Raw genomic sequence first — 20,062 nt, forward strand, 5'->3', positions numbered from 1 at the left:
ATAAGATTCAGTAACTTAAGGAACCACCTCTGCCAGTAATAAGTCACTTGAAGGTTGAAGATTTTTTGTCCAATTTTCTCCTACATCACTTGTGGGGGAATTTTAGTCAACTTTTCTTTAAAAAAATGTTGCTTCAATTCATTGATGTTTACAGATATTCCTTTATGAATAGCTCTCTTAATAACTCACTACAGTATTTCAGTCTGGTTGATGTCTGGACTTTCACTGGCTGCAACACCGTGATATTTTTTTCTTTTTAGATTTGCTACTGTGCTTGGTCTAACTTTGCTACTGCATGATCCACTGAAAGGAAAGGTGTACACCCTTTTAAACTATACAATACCAGGAGCATCCAAAAAATAAATATCTCTAAAATGACAATTTCTGTTTTGGCCCTTGGCTATTTTAACTTCCAGCAATTTAATCCTTATAGAACACATATGCTGCGGTGGTTTTTCAATAATAGTGGGTGATACAGGACAACATCTCCCTATAACAACAGCTCTATTTTCACATTATCATTCAAAAACTGTATTTACACAGTTTATCTTTGTTTATTACCATTATTATTAATAGTAGTAATAGTAGAAGTAATTTATGATCTGAAACATTTAAATGCGACAAATATTTTTAAAAAACTAACAAATCAAGAAGTAGGCAAATATTTTTTCATGGCACTATTTAACATATATTGTTGCACTTGTCTCACTTTCTTCGCTGTCCTAAGTTACTTTCCACCACTAAAGGACAGTTTAGTGGTGGAAAGTAACTTAGTATATTTACTTGATTACTGTCCTTTGAGTTTTTTACTTCACAATAGTTTGATTGAAGTAACCGTATGTTGGCTTTTGCTACTTATCATTATACTTCTACTAATATATGTTACTGCATTATTACAGATTAAGCTTAAATTCATTAGAACCATCTCCTGTTGCTTTACTAAAGGAATAGAAACATTAATGAATCAGTATTATGATCTAATCGCTACTCTCATTTATATAAGTCTGCATAATGAGCACTTTTAGTTCAAGTTAAACCTTCCGTACTATTCCATCCGTGGCTTAATTAGGCAACAGTTAGTTTTTACTTACTTTCATGTCATACATCTGTATGAGGGCCTAAAAAACTATCCATGTGTTTAATGTCTGCACCGGATTTGTTTGTGAGCAAATATTCAGTTTTGCCGCTAGATGTGGCGAAAGCACTCCCGTGCTGTTGCTGAGCCTCCCGTGGTACCCTGTCAGAACATTCTTGAAACGTCCCCGTATGTGCGTTGTGTGTGTGTGTGTGTGAGAGAGAGTCTGTGTCGTCACGGGGCGAAGGGCGGTGCCCCCAGGTAAGCACATCAGCACCCTCCACATCACAAACACACGCCCAGAGCAGCACACAGAGGAGGCACAGTACTGAGAGTAGCCGAGACTCCCTGGAGCCAGACACACACTTCCCTCCGCTCAGGCTAAGGACGGAGCTCACAGAGAAGGAGGCAAAAACAGCCGCAATATTTGGAAACATCGAAACAAGGAAGTTGGATACAGAACACAGCGGGAAGCATGTTCAGCTGGGTCAAACAGGAGCAGGGTGGCAGCAACAAAGAAGGAGAGATGTACCAGACCGTTACGGAGGGACTGCAGACTCTTTACACCAAGAAGCTGCTGCCGCTGGAAGAGACCTATCTCTTCCATGACTTCCACTCCCCGGCCCTAGAGCCTGCTGACTTCCAGAGTAAACCCATGGTACTGCTGGTCGGCCAGTACTCCACTGGGAAAACCACCTTCATCAGGTACTGACCTACAACTGACTAGTGTTCTTGTCTGTGAAGAGGCTGGAAGGGCCGGAAATTGTACTAGATGTAGGGGGAAAAGCCCACCTCTATTTTTGTTGCATCACTTGAATGTTATTTGTTGGGACCTCGTGTCATATCTCGTTAAAATATCACAGTTGAAGACGCGTTTGATTTCATCTCAACTCGAAATATAATTGAAAGACAAACTCCGTGGGGATCCCAAATTTGTGCCGAAGTGACTTTTACTATCCTTTCTTTCTATACTGTGAAAAATATGTGGCATGCTATTGAAAACAACACATCTTAAGGCTCATGGGCATTGGGAGTGAGCTGTGGCATTATGAATGACAGGAAGCACACAAGTTAAATTCACAGCCGTGACTTATGCAAACAGAGTGAGATTTCAACACTACCGTGCCTTCATCAGAGTCAGAGTGGACAAACACACAAGGAAAACACAGCCAACCCTTTCAATCTATTAGATAATGAATCGAAGTTTAAATTATTCTGTTCCACTATTTCAGAAACAGAGAAAAAAAAATGACATGACCACCTCAGTTAAGTGCGATAGGCCAAAGTAAACATAATTGCTATGTAAGTGGGGTGACATCATATCAGGAACAGAACCAAAAATACAGTCTGCTTTTAAAGGTCATCAGGGTACAAAAATAATCACCAAACAAACCAAAAACCACATATAAGCATGTGTCATGGGCAAAACCTGCAGGAAACATGACAAGTCACCTTTTCATGTGCTATGTCACTGTGTTCAAAGTGAAAAGTCAATATTTCTGTCAGTGGTGCCATGAACTGCACTGCACTGCTGCTAGGAGATGATGGCATTTTTGGATTATCCCTTACCTCTCACTGGTAAAATGAAACAAACAGCAAGAGAAAAAAAGTGTGCCTCTAAAAGATTTTAGGGAAGGGGAGAAACTAAGTCACCCTTAGAATTCAATTTCAAAATTAGATTTTGATTTTTTTTTTAAACCCTGAAACGATCTGAAATTTGATTTAAAGGTTCATGCAGCTGAGTAGGTAAATACAGGTAATTACACTGCCATCATGTTTATGTTTTGACACTGTGTGTGAATTCTATAACCTGCAATCATGGAATAAGGTAAAAGTTAACTGGAACAGTTCAGGATCCCTGTCAGTTTAGGTTCCTCCTTCAATATTGGACAATTGCTCAATAAATAATTTAGCTGCAAAAGAAATAATATGTAAGGGCCAGATTAAAAGTCTGTAGTTCTTTTCTTTATGGGCAAACTGACAGTAGAATTGTCCTGTTGCATAAACCTTAATAATACATTTTCAGTTTTCTGGTTAAACTTCCAGATGATTAGGTGTGAATAAAAAGGCAGCTTGGAGACCACGTGCTGATGGAGTGATTTTTATTACACTGGAAGGACTTCATGTGAAATTATGTCAATTTAAAGCCCTTCCATGTTCATGAAAAAGGCATGAACATGTATCATAGCAAATTGTAACATGTCAAACAAGTGAATGCAGTCTCAGAGTAAATTCTGGTCACATAAAATCCAATCCAACTAGCAGGTCTATAGTTACAGGTTTAAAAAACATTTAAAAAATGTCTTTACTAAAAGAAGACTACAGTGAGCGCAATTAATATTTATTTTCAGTTAAAGATGCAGGTCAACATTATCAGTGGAGTTTTCACTTCATACAAAGTTTTAATGGCTTTTGGAATTAAACCAAACTTCCTTCTGTGTGTCTTACCTGCTGCACCCCTGATAGCACTAGCTTAAACTAGCCATAGAGGGCCTTATGTGTGAGCTTGCTTTTAATCTTACCATGCCATTAATAAGAGTAGTTTAGTATTGAGCTGTGTGGGGACAATATTCCTTAAAAAAGCTCAGGAACCTGTTCTCTCTGTATGACCCAAGCTTTGCTGAGAATCAGAAACAGTTTCCAAAAGTAGCAGAGTCTCATTTTCCCATAATAGAAATGAATGTTGCAATTACCAAATAGATTGGCCAATTTTCCAAAGGAATTTTGCATTACTTCTTCTCTTTAGGGTTTTGACATATTTAATCTTAATGAGTTAATCACTAAGGTTGTAACAGTCTAACCACCTCTCGGATAAGCTGTTAGATTAGTTTCCATGAATTTGCAGCCGGGCTTCCTGCAGAAGAATTGAAAGTCCAACATGCACCTGCAGATTTTGTCACTGAAGGTCTCATGTGTGAATGTGTCTGAGCCTTTTTCAGAACGTCATTGATGTAATGTAAACAAATAAGGCACATTCATAACTCTGAATAAGTAAGGAGTGAATGATGAGTGAAAACAGTTGTTTTGGCAACAAGGCAGACCAGCAGATTTGACCTGCAATCCCTTCAAGTCTTACACAAGCTGCAGAGAAACTTTGGCAGTTAGTAATGTGTGTGTGTGTGTGTGTCTGTGGGGTAGGGGGTGGTGAGGGCACAACCGAAGCTCCACCTTGCGCCGGAATGCTCTGAATCATGGGAACATGTTGCCAGTAAATTGCCGAGTCAACATATTTTCTTCTTCTTCTTGTCTCACAAGGGTGAACTGAAACCCTGGCGTAAGCTGTGGCCCAGTGGGCGGCTCGATAGACACGAACAGGTCTTAGTGCATTCTGTTTGGACAGTAGTAGTAATCTGACCAAACCTGCATCTATGTTAATTGATGATAACTATTAGCATATTTTCTATAATGTATAATCCCACTAAAACTCACAATTTCCTAACTGAACACAAATGACCAAACAGTGTAACTGTTACACAGCTATAAGGAAATGCTTGGAGAAATGGGAAGATTATGGGTGGAAGCTCCAAAATCTCTGCATGAATGACAGAAGTAATTATTTCATAGGAAACTAAAGCCTAACAAAATAAGATTATAAACATCTCCAGGTGTCTTTGTGTGAAGAGTTGGGAATGCATTAATATCCATGAATGTTCAACCACTGCTGTAATATATTTGTCCACCTGTCCTTACAAATTAGTGAAGCAGCAGGCAACAATTACTTTTAGCCAAAATATGTCAGCGGTGTGCTAACGTTGGTCCTCGGCATTTTACCTGCCAAGTTTGAAGAACACTGTATGAGCGGTTGTCAAGAAAGGAGAAGAAAAGATATTTCTCACATTTTTCATAAGTTGCACAAAGATAAAAATGCACATAAACAACTACAATCAGAGTGGATCTTCCACAATTTTTCAAACTGCAGCTAGAGGTGGAAATTCTTGTGGATCAGCAGCTGAATGAAAACATGAGGGAAGATTATGACTAAACTGTAAGGCCACGTGACATGTAACATTAAAGGGGCTGTCGTTTCTGACATTTCAGTATAGGGGCATGCACGGTAGTTTTCCATCCTTGGGTCTTGCACACTCTTTGAAGTGTGCACTGTCCACAAAGACAGGAGATGACGAGAAAGAGCCATCTTCCCTCTCTTCCTTCCTTTCTCACTTTTCTTTTATAAGGAAAAGCAAGTGGAAAAGTAGACAAGGTCAGTGTTGAGATGAAAGGAAAGGAAAAAGATTTATTTTCAAAGTCTGTGCAAACACAGCTGTTCCATTACAGAGATCAGAGCCCTGTGTGACTGAACCTCAGAAACTGGCCAATGGCCTGCTTTTGTGACAATAGATCTGGGATTTCCCTTGGCATCAAATTAAAAGTCAAACTGCTGTTTAAGTAATTAAGAATAGCTTTAACGATCAACTTAGCCCTTTTAGTCTCTTTTTTTTAAAGACTAAAAAGGTTAAAATGTGCTGTTTCAGAATCATAAATGTGTGATTATCTATTTCTTGTCTGTAACAAACCTGATCATAAACTGAATATTTTTCTTCTTAAACACCCAGTCAGTGATAATGGGTGAACAGTTTTGGGACAAATTTACATAGTGGTATTGATGTCTGACCGATGTGAAGCTGATTTTCAATAGTTCATAATTAAATGTATCAAACATTGGGTTTCTCCCTGTTAGCCAGTAAACTCTGGCTTATTAATTAACCCAAGACCTAACAGTTTGAAAGCCTGACTATTAGCCTTGGAAAAGTCAAAAAACAGTTTTAGTTGTTACGTTGTTTGTTTTAGCACTTAGTTTCTATCTGATTTCATAGACTTTTCATATGATTTTGTGCTTACAAAGTAATTATTGTAGGTGATTTTAACATGCAGATGTTGAAAATGACAGTCTCATTAGATTCAAGTGGCTGATGAGGTTTAGAAGTATCACTATTATTTTCTACCATGTGCAAACGCAATGCAGAGCAGCTACCTAAACTTTACTCCCACAGAGGTAAATTATTTGATTATTGTGTTACGTCATCACTATATATGACCCTGGATTCTGTGGTTTCTTAAAAAGGAAGGCAACAAGTAAGACATGCTTGACTCCCTGCTATAACTCACAAATGTGCAGCTTAAAGCAGATAATCCATAAGCTGGAGAGGAAATGGCTTTGCACTCATTAAGAAGATCTTTGTTAGGCCTGAAAAAATAGTAAGATTTCCAAGCTTTACAGTTTTTGAAAAAATAGATTAACAATATATTTGTCATCGTTCAAGGAAAACAGTAACAATCCAGCGTTCTTCTCAGGACTGTAGCCCGACTGACACACAGTCAGAGCTCTGTTGGGCCAACCGTACTTTAACTTTAACTTTCACAAATAAAATGTTAACCATTAAAACAATTTTTTGTCATAGGGTAAACACAGATGTATCATTATATACAGCGACGTCAGTAGCTGCTGATATTTACTTAGACTCTTCTTTCTAGCAATCATTGAGTTCATGGCAAAAAAGTCTTTCTCTAAAACATCATTGTGTCTTTTGGTCTAAAGTCTTGTAGGAATGGGGTCTCCATTCCTACAAGACTGCTAAAAGAAGTCTCATTAATTATTAATGTTTTTATTTAAGGTTGTGGTAATAAACCATTACTTAAAACACCCTTATTTGAGCTGTCAGCTGTCTGAGCTAATTGTAGACTCATTTTTAACCTTTGTTTTATTTAAAAAAGTCTTGTGTTATGCAATCTTTTGGAAGGTGATATTATTGTGTGAACCACATGAGTTGTGTGTTCAACCACATAAAGTTTATGTTAGCCAACATATGCAGGATCTAACATGTGCATTCCATTCTCTTGCCCATGCTTTAGTTTCGGCCTGCACCACCCTAATCTTGCTCAATCCTGTTTTTTATTTTCAGTATAGTTACCTGTTGTATTTAAAAGCAAATTAAGCACTTTTTACATTATTACTCATTAAGAGCAGGATAATGTGCTGTGTTAATGTAACTGTTGTGACATAACATCCATAAAAGTCCAGGTCCCTTGTATCCTAATGTACTATCCAATTGTTAATTAACGATGGAACAACCTTTTTTCTGGGTCGAAGTTTTCAACTTTTTAATTCTTCCTTGTTTTTTAAGCCTCCAAAAACTTTTAGAGCCTTGATGTTTATAGATAAATACCTTTATTTTAATGTTTGAAAACTTAACAGAAACACCTCAGTGTACTCAATAAAACTTCAGAAAGTATTTCAGTTTGGACATTAGGCATGGTTTTGGCAAGGCACTGCTGACCCTAGTAGAATATTCTTATTGTAACACTGCTTTCTATTCACCCTTTTTTATGAAGCCTAAAACGGTGGGGGTACCCAGACTCTACTGAATGAAGGTGTCAAACAGAGCACGTCCAAGAAAAGTAAACCATTTGTGTGACTTGTGTATTTCATTTATTTTTCCATCTTATTGGACCTGTTTTTGGACCTGGATTTTCAACAATGATTTGACCGAGACATTCTAACAGATGTAGAACTTGATTGCAAATTTCTGGACTACACTAAAACAAAGTTTTTTTCGAACACTCTTATTGTTGTAAGTATAGTAAGATCCTGAAAGTCGTTAAAGTTGAGCTACATATATTCTGTCTTTGGCTCAGGTATCTACTGGAACAAGATTTCCCTGGGATGCGGATCGGTCCTGAGCCAACCACTGATGGCTTTATAGCAGTGATGCATGGTGAAAATGAGGGGGTTGTCCCAGGCAATGCTCTAGTCGTCGACCCCAAGAAACCCTTCAGGAAACTCAACGCGTTTGGAAACTCCTTCCTCAACAGGTAAAGGCATGCGCACATTAAAGAAGGAAAAACACAGCTTAAACAACCCTCAGTGTCCATCTAGATATGTTTATAAACCTGGAATTCAAAGAGGGTTTTAATATTTGATGTACAGTATTTTATGAGAAAATCGGGTTCCCTCAGATATAATTTTTATTTACCCCTCAGAGATCCAAGTCATTAAGGGCGGCAACCCAAACCTTAACCCTACCCTAAGACTAGGCCAGAACAGAACTATTATGTCAAGATGTGAATAGTTTTTTATGTGTGTTTTGTTGTTTTCAAACTGTTTAAGCAAAACACCAACTATATATTCTGATTGCCTAGGGTTAGATTTAGGTTTGGGGTCATGATAGAGTAGACCTCAGAGGATTAAAAATCTCCATTTTTGGTGTCAGACCACAGACTGCGCAATATTACCCCATAAAACCAAAACACAGTGTACAAAAAACAGACTTTCGACATCCTACCTTACTATAAAATGATAAAAATGTAAGTTTTTAAGAAAACAAAATAAAACGTCGATGCACCCTTGCTGGTAAAGACTAGCTAGTTGGATCGTTAGCCAAGGCCATTTTTTTGTTTCTTTTCAATTTTGAAATTCTGTTTTGGTTCTCTGTTTGAGTGAAATTTGTTACAATAATTAAAAGCAAAATTTAATCATGAGAAAATTATGATTTATTTATTAAAGAGAATATGATGGAGAAACCCTTGTTGGCGAGCGGTGCGGTAAGCCCTTTAGTTTAGTTGGTCACCAGGTTTGTTCATATTTCAGGAGGGATTTTGGACCACTCCTCTTCTTGGTCTGATGGAGACCAAAACAAAGAATCAAGCAAAGCCAATCAAATAAAATGTAACTCAGACTGACTGATCTATAATAGCAACACACAAATCGACCAGTGGATCAGTCCATATACTGAAGAGCTCTCAGGATGTTTGCCTGCTGATCTCCAGAACCATTAATCATTTTAATTGCTGGTCATTAGACTTAATTCCTTTTTTCATCATGCAGCTGAGGTCATCGATGAAATACAGTACAACTGAGAAAACTGGTGATTTCTCCTGATGGAGAGAGACTGAGGAGTATGGAACAACAGATCTATAGACTTCTTAGATGTGCTGTGATTTATTTGTTGCTTTTTCTGTATAGATTATATTCATGCAGACAGAATGCAGAGAGGTTGGATAAATAAGATGGGTGCAGACTGATGTGACATTAGAGACCCGGTCCTCAAAGAGATCAACAAGATCTTAGAGAATAATTCCATGTAATTGAGGGTTTGGTCTTATTTTCTGCCTTTGTAGATTGTTGTCACTTTGTTTCACTACTTTTCACACAGACAGACACACCCAAGAACCAAAGTAGCTAAATCCAGAAGAAACTTTTGAATAGGCTATTTATCATACTCATGGGATTACTTTACATATACTATTCCAATGACGTCAATGTGTAAGTCTGTACATATGTTTACAGCAGATAGCTCTCATTCACGTGTAATACACATTTTGAATATGGGCTTTTTTTTTTTCTTTCTTTTCTTTTTTTCGACGCTCTTATGACCTTGCTCCCACTTTGGCAAACACCACTCCATGAACACAAAGAAATGCTGGCACTTCCTCCCACTTCTGTCACTGCTTTCCTCAAAACATTTACAACGTGGGAAGTGACCTCTGTCCCCCCACACTGACATATAAACACTATTAGCTGTCAGATTCCAGAGTTTGTATCAGGCATTTAAATTTAGCTAAAGCCACTCCTGTTCAAAAGTATTTCCTCTGTCCAGAAATATGTCTAAGAGCAGGAGAGAGGAAGTGGACACAGTCCACCCTCCGAATGTCTGTTTGTAAATATACACCTGAAACATTCCTTAAGCTTGAAATCCCGTCTTGTCCCGTTGAGACCCTCCAAAATAAGTTATTGTTTCCAAGGGGAAGTGTGTGTGTGCGTCACCATGTGTCAATATGGTGGCTTTGTTTTTTCCCGCTGCCAGCCTGCTGCATCCCTGACAAGTCAAGGCAATTTATAGCTCCTGTAGCCTCTCGACTAAATTTAGGTGACAGGGAGATTAGAAGTACAGTGACCAGAACCTGGAACATAAGAGAGAACAATGATAACAACCAAGGTGTAATAATAAACTAGTAAAGCAAGTCTAGCAAGTCAAGCAAATCTACATGGTAATGTATAGCCTATAAAAGACGGATGCAACCAACGTAGCATCCCCCACTGGTTTCTGTATTTTGCAGGCTCAGCATTATGTTGTAGTTGCGAACGTAATGGTTCTTTTGGAGCCAAGAAACTGTATTTGCACGATAGTGTGCAGTCCAAAATTATCAGCTAATGCAAACAATCGTAGTTAGAAAGTGGGTGTATCCAAATGTCACAACTATAGACGAGGTCCAGATTATTGACTTAAATATATGCAGCTGCATCAAAGAGCAAACCGATATGCCACATTATCCACAGAAGAAGTTTTTTTTCTTTATCATTTTTGACTCTTTTTGAACATTCTTTGACCTTTGACCCCACCTTTTGTTTTAACCCCAATCACGGTGACAGCAGCAACACCGTAACCTTTGCATCCTGCTGCATGTCACAGATAACCCACACCCCCCCTGAATTTTCACCCTGAGGAAATATTTCTTGTACACTGACAATGTGACTGTTTTTACACACTAGCTTAAACTACTTTTTGTAAAGTTCATCTTACTAGAGTTCTTCTTAGAGATTTGCTGTAGTACGATAACCTCAAGGGTAAAGTACGTGGTTGGGTGGATGGGGCTGTGGAAATGTTACTTTCTTGAACTATCTGACCAGCTGACAGTTCGTTAGCCTGAGATAAAAGTGTTGCTGCCTTGAAAACATGAATTCTCACTCAATTCTCACTGTTCAGGTTTATCTGCTCCCAGATGCCCAATCAGGTTCTTCAGAGCATCAGCATCATTGATACTCCTGGTATCCTGTCTGGAGAGAAACAACGAATCAGCAGGGGTAGGATATCTGTGTGTGTGTCTGTGTGTGTGTGTTGGCTGCCTAAAGGAGGCACCCTACTCTCAGTTTGTTGTGTTGTTGCATAATAGCCCTTGACATTCCTTCACTTCCTCATATTGTATTAAGTCAGTGAGCAGCTGACCTCCACAGTTTAATCTTAAGGCAGTTTGTCAATTAGTCTTCTGTTAAAGGAAAAGTCTTTTTTCCCCGTTTTTTTTCTTTGTTTTGACTAAGTCGAGTAAAAATGTATTAGCTTCATGCAACATGAATTTTCTTTTCTTTTCTAGACTGAACGATTAGTCAGTTTTTCTTAAAAAGATTTTGATAAATACTGGCCAGAGTTTTGCACAACCTCAAGACAAACAAGTCTAAATCTCCATCAAACGTTGAGGTCCAGTGTTTTAGAGTAAAATTCCTTTAGAACTTATGGATCTTACCTGCTGATCAATCCTCTAGACAGAGTAACTGCGCTAACATTTAACCTAAAAGGTTCTTGTGAAATACTGTATCTCTCTTTTCTGTCTCACTTCCTTTTTTGTCTCACAGTCTGTTTCCTCTAGTGAATCAGTGCTGCTGATGTGTGTTTATAAATGCAGATCTGAAACCAAAGACACTGATTCGTAGGAAATGAACCCACGGGAGCAGTTACACATCTGAAAAATCTTGACCTGACTCGATATATTTGGTGCCAGGGCTCAAGTGATTGTCAAAAAATATTTTAAGAAATTTCTATTTTTTTTCCTCATTAAAAATGTCTGTTTTCTGTCCTGAATGACAAAAATCATATTATCTATTGGAGAAAATGTGTGACAAGAACCACGTACCAATGACCCTAACAGTGGGAATTTAGTATTAGTTGTAATGGTTATAATTAGTTCAATTTGTTTTATAACCATGTCAAAAGTGCTTCGCAGGACCAAGCATAAAGCATATTCATACATTTTCTATATATCTCTTAAAGCTCTGTTTATTAAGTACTGACTGAGTAGGAGTTACCGGTAGTACTGTTTTCTGTTTTGGTTACTTCTAGTTTAGTTTCCCAGGACTAGGTTAGGGGAGAAACCTGAATCCAGGGGCCTGCCGCTGGTTATGGTCTTCTTCCTCTTTTGGTTGTTTTAGCCGGGGCTCCCATTTCTTTTTTTGCTATTTATTCTTTTGTGAGTAACTACACACCCTTTATTAAACGCTTGATAAATTACAACAACATTCTGTATTTATGGACGGTAACAGTAAACTGAATGCAAGGTTTGCACTTGTGTAACTGGGCGACTTTATATGCCAGAATTACTAAGGTACTGCTTACCATGTATAATATAAAAATGTATTCCATAAGGTAACAATCTGTATTGATTTTAGTGCATGCTGTTGGGTCAAAAATGTGGGAAAATGTGGCTCCCACAGTTGTTTTTAAACCAGCACATAACATTATCTGAAGTTGGTACTGTAGTGGTCTAACCAGATAAAAAGAGCCACCTTTGTGAAACTGAAGACTCTGGTTTTGTGCTCAGCATACCTCACTAACCCATTACACTTTGTTATGGTTAATTCTGTCGGCTTTCACAACACAAAATCAAAATGAAAGAAAATGGAACAATGTGAATTTCCATTTAACTTCCTTATTTTTAGTTTCAGCAGCGTAAGCAGTCATATTTCAAAATGGACCAACATTGGTCTTCATCTTTTTAAACTGTAAGAAACTGTGTTAACCCCATGTCTTATCGTCTATCTGATACTTTGTTCTTCAACACTCTGGCTTTATTTAGTCTTCTCACAGACCATATGCCTAATCCTGTCTTCACCTGTTTTCATCTCTTTTCTCATGCTCTGTGGATTAAAGGGATGCTATCTACACTTGCCAACAACATCTAACAAAATCTCCTTTGACAGCCAGCCTTTAGATAAATGTTGGTGAAGTTGGCATCAAAAATGACACTCCTTGCTGGAATCATTACCAAATCAACCCTCAATGAACAGATTAAAAAGATTCAGTGTGGCATACAACGGCTTGTAATATCAAACACCTCGTGATGTGAAGACATTCCACCAGCTGATCTAAACATGTTCACTGGGGAGCTCGATATATGATAATGTATTCATTCATTTAAAAAATAAAAAGCAAATCAAATGTGCTGCATTATTCACTACAGGGAAAAAGAAATAAGTACCCAAACCCAACACTGGTCACTGGTACACTGCCAAATAATGGCTAACATGTACAGTCTATGGGAACAATGATATAACAAAAACAGGAGGGTGTTATTGTATAGATATGTATAAAGTTTGCTAGAAATTTGTCCAAACGAAGAACTAAAGATGCAGCCTTCCACAGAATACATGGAGGTTCTTTAATATAAATAATGAATATAATATTTCATTATGCATGTCCTTGATCCCGTCTTCCTTCTCTCTCCTCAACCTGTTGCAGCAGATGGCTCCGCCCCTCCCTGAGTCTGGTTCTGCCGCCGGTTTCTTCCTGATAAAAGGGAGTTTTTCCTTCCCACTGTTGCCAAAGTGCTTGCTCATAGGGTCTCATATGATTGTTGAGTTTTTCTCTGTATGTATTATTGTAGGGTCTACCTTACAATATAAAACGCCTTGAGTCAACTGTTGTTGTGATATGGCGCTATATAAATAAAACTGAATTGAATAGAATATTTCATTATATTGAGAAAATATCTGAACTGAGTACTAATATCTATAACAATCATCTAAATTTCTGTGAGCAAAATAATGACAACATGCAATGATTTGTAATAATGAAAAACTTTAAAATTAGTCTGTCATTGGTAAAAAGTACAAAATTGCTTTTATGCTATTAAGTATATCATTCTGCTTTAAGGAAATGAAAGGGTGTCTCTTTTCTGAGTAGATGCTTGTGCTGTACTAAGCTCTACATTTTACATCCCACGGGTATCTTTGCTGAAAGTTTTATATAATAGCAGTGGTATGTTGGGTGGAGAGCCAGAAAGTCACATAGACTCAGACCATATACTGAGCTTTCTAATGCTGTCGTGCTTATAGCACAGGACTGTATGATTCAGTGGGAAACACACCTGCTAATGTTCATAAACGGTCACAAAGGAGTTCCCCAGGGAACCAGCAGGGAGTCCTTTTAAATTGTATGTCCTCAAAGTAGCCCTTTACTTCACAGTTGTATGTATTGTGGCATGCTACATTGTCAGAAATGCCGATGCTAAAGTTGTCCAAAGTACTTGGAGCTCCCAGAGGGAAACCTAGAGGAAGATCCATCTGGTATAAATGAGACATTTTTACAAATCTGGCAAATGAAAGTCAGCAGAGAACAGGAAGGATATGTGATTCTGATTACAGCTGCACTTAAGTTTTGTTGTGGAAGATCATCTGTCAGAATCGAGTGGTTAGAGAGACAGTGAGAGTCAACAACAGTGCGTCCAGATATCAAAAATGTTAAGGAGGTGTGCAAGCCTGAATTACCAAACTTGCAAATAAGGCACCAACTCGACTTTGGAGGCAACAAAAGTTGACATTTAATGTTGTGGGTAGGTAGTCTTTAGTTAGATTGCTTGAATATTTTAACCACTGAAGTGCAACATTGTTAAAACAAAGACACACATTAGGGCAACTACATTCTCCTGCTCAGCTGTATATAGTCAGGAATGGTTTATCATAAAATCAGCTTTATGAAAACAGTTTTATTAGATGATGGCGTAGATCCACCACTTAACATGTAGTGGATCTAGTAATAGGGATTGCAGCATATAGCAAAAATCTACCAATCTAACTTCGGTGCATTAACTAGACTATGTGTTAATTTTTTATTATCTATATTAGAATATTTTTGTAGAAACAAGTTTCTCCTTTTATTGCAGAATTCCCGATTCCCTTACATTGACCACTGGTGGTGGTCAGAGGGCCCGGTGGCGCCAGTGTCCGGCAGCCTCGCCTCTGTCAGTGCGCCCCAGGGTGGCTGTGGCTACATTGTAGCTTGCCATCACCAGTGTGTGAATGGGTGGATGACAGGTTGTGTAAAGCGCTTTGGGGTCCTTAGGGACTAGAAAAGCGCTATACAAATACAGGCCATTTACCATTTTACATTGAGTCAACCTTATGAATGACACCATTACTTGAACAGCTCAGCTGGGCAAATGGAAGGATGGATTCAGCAATGGAGGGATGGTGGATTAAAGGGAGGGAATGAGGGCCACAGGAAGCAGTGGTGGGGCTTTCCCTCCATCTGGAAGCATTTAGGGCTGCTCAGCTGAGCCTGAATTCCTCTTGAAGACTTTTGACGGGCCAACTGTGACTCAACATGAACGCACATAGAGACAGCATCAGCAATAGATTAAACTTCACTGCGCACATGCTGATGGCAAACTGTCATGCCGCTGCTACTGCTCAGGAATGTTTCATCTGATTAAGTTACTTTGAGCAGTTTAAAATGACTGAACAGCTCTGTGTGTGTGTGTGTGTGTGTGTGTGTGTGTGTGTGTGTGTGTGTGTGTGTGTGTGTGTGTGTGTGTGTGTGTGTGTGTGTGTGTGCGCTGCAGCTGCCTTCCAGCACATTGAACATGTTTTGACCCACTTCAGACCTCCTGCTGTGTAGACATGTGGCCTTTATGTTTTTTTAGTCGGGCTTCATTTAAGATTTGTTTCGGCAACTAAAGCACCTGTATATTAGACATGTATCATATAGATATTTCGTATTTGTATACATATTTTATCTTTTCTGAGTTCAACACTTTGTATCAATAATGCAATTTTTGCTCTGGGTATAAAATAGAAAGTTCCTTTGCTGCACCTAAAAACCAAAAAACTGTAATTGATTCAAGAAAGTCCCCTGTGCATCTCTGTGTCACTAGCAGGGCTTCAGAGGATTACTCTGTGTCAATCTCATTTGACAACTTGAATGTGTGCATATGCATGGATATCAAACTTGTGCAGGTAGCAGCCTTTAATTTGTCAAGCATCATCACTGCTAATGAAAGGTGACTTTCATATTGTGAGGCCTAATTAACATTAATGAAGTTCTGCAGTTTGACTGAGTGCATTTTTATAAAATAACAATGGGTAATAGGATTAGTAAGGAGGAAGAAAGGGCAGGTATGAAGAGAGCGAAGAGTGGAAGGGAATCACTCCACCTGTGGAGGTATAGAGTTGTCTTGAAGAGAGAGCAGATTGGGAAAACTATGGGAAAGAGTTGTAGAAGCTTGGTTGAGGAGAGAAGTTATGATTAGTGAGGACTAGTATGGCTTCATGCTGAGAAAGAGCACTACATATGTGATGTTTTCTTTGGCAGTGTTTATGGAGAAATACAGAGAAGGTTAGAAACAGCTCTGCTGTGGTGCATGTGATGCTGGTGCCAAGAGAGGAAGTGTGGTACTGCAAGAGGAAGTCAGAAGTGGCAGAGAAGTATGTGACAGTAGTGTAGGGCATCTATAAGGAAAATGTGTGGTAGGAGTGACAGATGGATTCAAGGTAGGGGGTGGGATTAAATCAGGGCTTCTTTATTGGAATGGTGATTGAAAAGCTACCAGATGAGGTCAGGCAGGAGTCTCCAAGGACTATAAAGTTTTCAGATGACATTCTGATCTGCAGTGAGAGTAGGGAGCAGGTGGAGTAGAGCTTGGAAAGGTGGAGATATTCTGTGAAGAGAAGAAGAATGAAAGTAGGTAGAAGCATCTGTGATTGAAAGTGAGGATAGATAAGTTTAAATACATGGAGATACGTCCAAAGCAATGGAGAATGCACAAGAGAGGTGAAGAAGAGAGTGCAGGCAGGGTGGAGTGGGTGGAGAGTGTCAGGGGTGATTTGTGACAGTAGAATGCCAGCAAGAGTGTAAGGGAAGGTTTACTAGATACTTGTGAGGCCTGCTATAATGTATTGTTTGGAAAGGGTGGTATTGAAAAAAGACCGGAGTCAGAGCTGCAGGTGGCAGAGCTCACGATGTTAAGATTTTTTTATTTTGTGTGACCAGGATGGACAAAATTAGAAATGACTAGAGCGGAGGACAGTGTGCAGAATTCCTCATTTTGTCAGTGAGATTCACCCATCGTTGTCATCTCAAGTTTCGAAACAGCAAGATGGCAATGGGTTAAAAGCTCAGCTGAAAGCTTTATATTGGAAATCTGCTAACTAATGGGTGTCTACTACCTACCACCATGTGCCCCATTCACCCTGATTCTATTCTCTGTGCTTCCTCATGTCCAAAATAATGGATTTGACGTATGATTTGCAAATATAAACTTTCAAATGATTGAGGGAGTGATTTAGTTAAAGGAGGAGAGCTGGGGGACACTTAAAACAGGAATACGTCGACTGTGAAGGGGTTGGCAGTCAGTGGTATGGCTTTTGCTTTTGAGTTTTTGCAGTGGTAAAATTTTCCGATCTCAAATATACTTCCATGCAAATGTTTGTGGGAGTTATCTGTCTGTGATGTCATAGAGTGGATAGTTATTGGAAGGAAAAACAATAGTTATATCTGCCATCCTTTCCATTTTATAACAAAAGTCTGCTCTGCCTGTCTAGTGTTTCCCTGAGCACAGAGCATGTTTTATGGACACATTACAGCTGCATGTTTGGCAGAGACGCTGGCTTGTGGATTGTCTACAGGGTGGAGTTGATGTTTGCCCACAGGGCTCTGGTCCCATGTGTTGATCTCCTGCCAGTCTGTCATCAGTGGGTGGAGTCTGATTGGAGTAACAGAGTTCTAATAGGAGCATTAGAACCTCTTTGTAGCATTCACACACACACACTGCCTTTAATCAGTGGATGGACGTTGCTCAATCATCATTGAGGTGAATGCTATAGTGTGACATCGACATGCCCCAAGAGTGAGAATTGACTTGGAGCCTGACTGTCTCTTGCTGAGCTGCTAGCATGTGTGCAGGTAGCGGTTGGCACTCTGGCCAAGATCATATGACTGAATCATGATTAATGACTGAAATCTTGATTTCCCTCCTATGATCCATGGTCTATGCTTCTTTGTATGTTGGACTCCTCCCAGTATCAGGGTGCTTGTATCTTTCTGTCCTCTCTCAAAGATGTGTGTATGGGTTGTGTGTGTGTGGGGATAAATGGTTAGTAGATTGATTCATATATAGCACCTTTTTTACTCTACTTGAGCACTCATAGCACTTTATATAACATCATCCACCCACCCTTTTTTCTCAGCAAGGAGCAATTTGGGGTTCATTATCGTGCCCAAGGATACTTGGCATGGAGGGATTGAACCACCCCAACCTTCTGTAAGTAGATGACCTGCTCTACCTCCTCAGCCACACAGCTAAAGCCAGCCCATTAAAAATTGCTGTTGAGCCAGGTGGAGGCTGCGGCTTGGCTGTTGTAAATAAGTTTCTGAGTGCAGACTGGATAACTGCATGGACAGCAGCATCTTGACCTCCTGCTGACAGCCACCTCGTCCCTTTGCATGCCTCTTCTGCAGCCTAAAAATAGCCAATCAGCTGCTTGTAAAGTTGTTTGTGTGAGAACCATAAACTGAACTGCATTAGTTTATTGTGTGAGCTGAATTGTATTTCTCATATCTCTATTACCACAAATTAGGGCTGCTCAATTAATCGAATTTTAATCACGATTACGATCTGGGCTTTCAACGATCATTAAAAATGACTGAGCCGATTATTAGCCCCTCCCTCATTTTTCCGCGACACCTTAAAGGCCGGTCCGTGAAAATATTGTCGGGCATAAACCGGTCCGTGGCGCAAAAAAGGTTGGAGACCGCTGATTAAGAGGACCCGAGGGAAGCTCGGAAAGCTAAGCAGAAGTTATTTGGAGAGGAGAGTGACTGCTGTTGGTTGAAAAGAGAGGTTAAAAAAAACTTCAGTGGTGTTGCACACTATTTTATATTATTTTTTAAAGTCATTGTTAACCCTTTAAATCCGGTCAGAGCAGCACGCTCCGTTTTGTGTAACTATTTTTAAATCCCTGTAGAACCTGAACCGTGTAAGCTAGCGCAATAATTTGTTTTGTATATGAAACCGGAGGAGCTGTACTTACATCTTATGCCATCAGCTTGTCCTCGGTCACGGTTTCCTTCCACATATAGCTTTGCAAAAATTGCATAAAAAGCGCTTGCAGGAACAAAAACATAATATTCCAGAAACATGCTTTGCCGATCCGATCAGCTGTTCGTAACACTTCCCACAGTGAAACAGATGTCAGCGCGAACTATCACATGTCCGCCATTTCCTGGCCGAAACCGGAAGTGACGTCATTTTCGCGGAAATGTAGTTTTTTACTTGTAGGCCTTAAAAACCTATACTGGTCATGTTTGACTTTTCTGAATAGTTTCTGGGATGCTTAGAACTCATATTGCACTGCTGGAAATAGTTTATTTTGATGCACATGCTGTTTTCTTTGCAAATTTGCATCATATGATTGTTTTTTCGTTTTTCCTGCAGTATATATAAAAATTTGTGTATCTCCAAAATAAAACTATGAAGACACTCAAAATAAATTTCCTGTTGTTGTAAACTATTTTTTGCAACTTTTTTGTATTTAAAGTTTTGAGGGATAAGCCTCTTAAATTTCTCCAAGTAGAAATATATGTAAAAAAAAAAAAACTATTTTCAATTTTTTTGTAGTTTATTGCACTTTTTTGCAATTAATGTAGTTACTATGGACTTAATGCATACATATTATTAAAATATAACAGTTGTATAGCAACTTGAAATGCTCCCACAAATGGCACTACAACATGTAAAAAAATAATATAAGCTCTGGCGGACTTGGTTCTATGGTAGGTCTTAAAGGGTTAAATAAATATCGTCAAATAATCGAGATCTCAATTTCAGTGAAAATAATCGTGATTATCATTTTTGCCATAATCGAGCTGTTCTTTTTAATTAGGAGATCAGGTTAGATAATTGTCGTTAGGTTATGCCTAGGGTAACCCTCGACCAGGGACGTATCATCACTCCTAGTTGAACTTGTGATAATTACTTGCGGTTAGTTAGATATTAAATCTGTTACTTCCTCCCAAAGCTAAACTTTAAACTATAAATGCTGAATTTTGTGGCCACAACTCTCAGAATGTTTAGTCTTGCAACTTTTGTAACATCATGAAATTCTCATTACAAAAAATGTTAAACCTTCATGATGTGTTGTCCTTTGAATGGGTGTAATTCTAACTGTGTCACAGTCAATCACCCTTTTGATTTGCTAATGTAGGGTAAGTAAACCTGGACAGCTCT

General features: G+C 38.8%; 1 protein-coding gene across 1 annotated transcript in view; it reads left to right on the forward strand.

Annotated features, from left to right (window-relative positions):
* Positions 1 to 1,316: 1,316 nt before the first annotated feature.
* Positions 1,317 to 20,062, forward strand: part of ehd4 (EH-domain containing 4) — a 37,493-nt gene continuing 18,747 nt past the window's right edge. Inside the window, exons 1-3 of the mRNA XM_080870518.1 lie at positions 1,317 to 1,780; positions 7,709 to 7,885; positions 10,777 to 10,874. Of these exons, the coding sequence (XP_080726644.1) occupies positions 1,551 to 1,780; positions 7,709 to 7,885; positions 10,777 to 10,874 (505 nt within the window). The 5' untranslated portion in view covers positions 1,317 to 1,550. The remainder of the gene's footprint in view (positions 1,781 to 7,708; positions 7,886 to 10,776; positions 10,875 to 20,062) is intronic.

Source organism: Rhamphochromis sp. 'chilingali' (assembly GCF_963969265.1).
Source record: "Rhamphochromis sp. 'chilingali' genome assembly, chromosome: 21".
Taxonomy (NCBI): Eukaryota; Metazoa; Chordata; class Actinopteri; order Cichliformes; family Cichlidae; genus Rhamphochromis; species Rhamphochromis sp. 'chilingali'.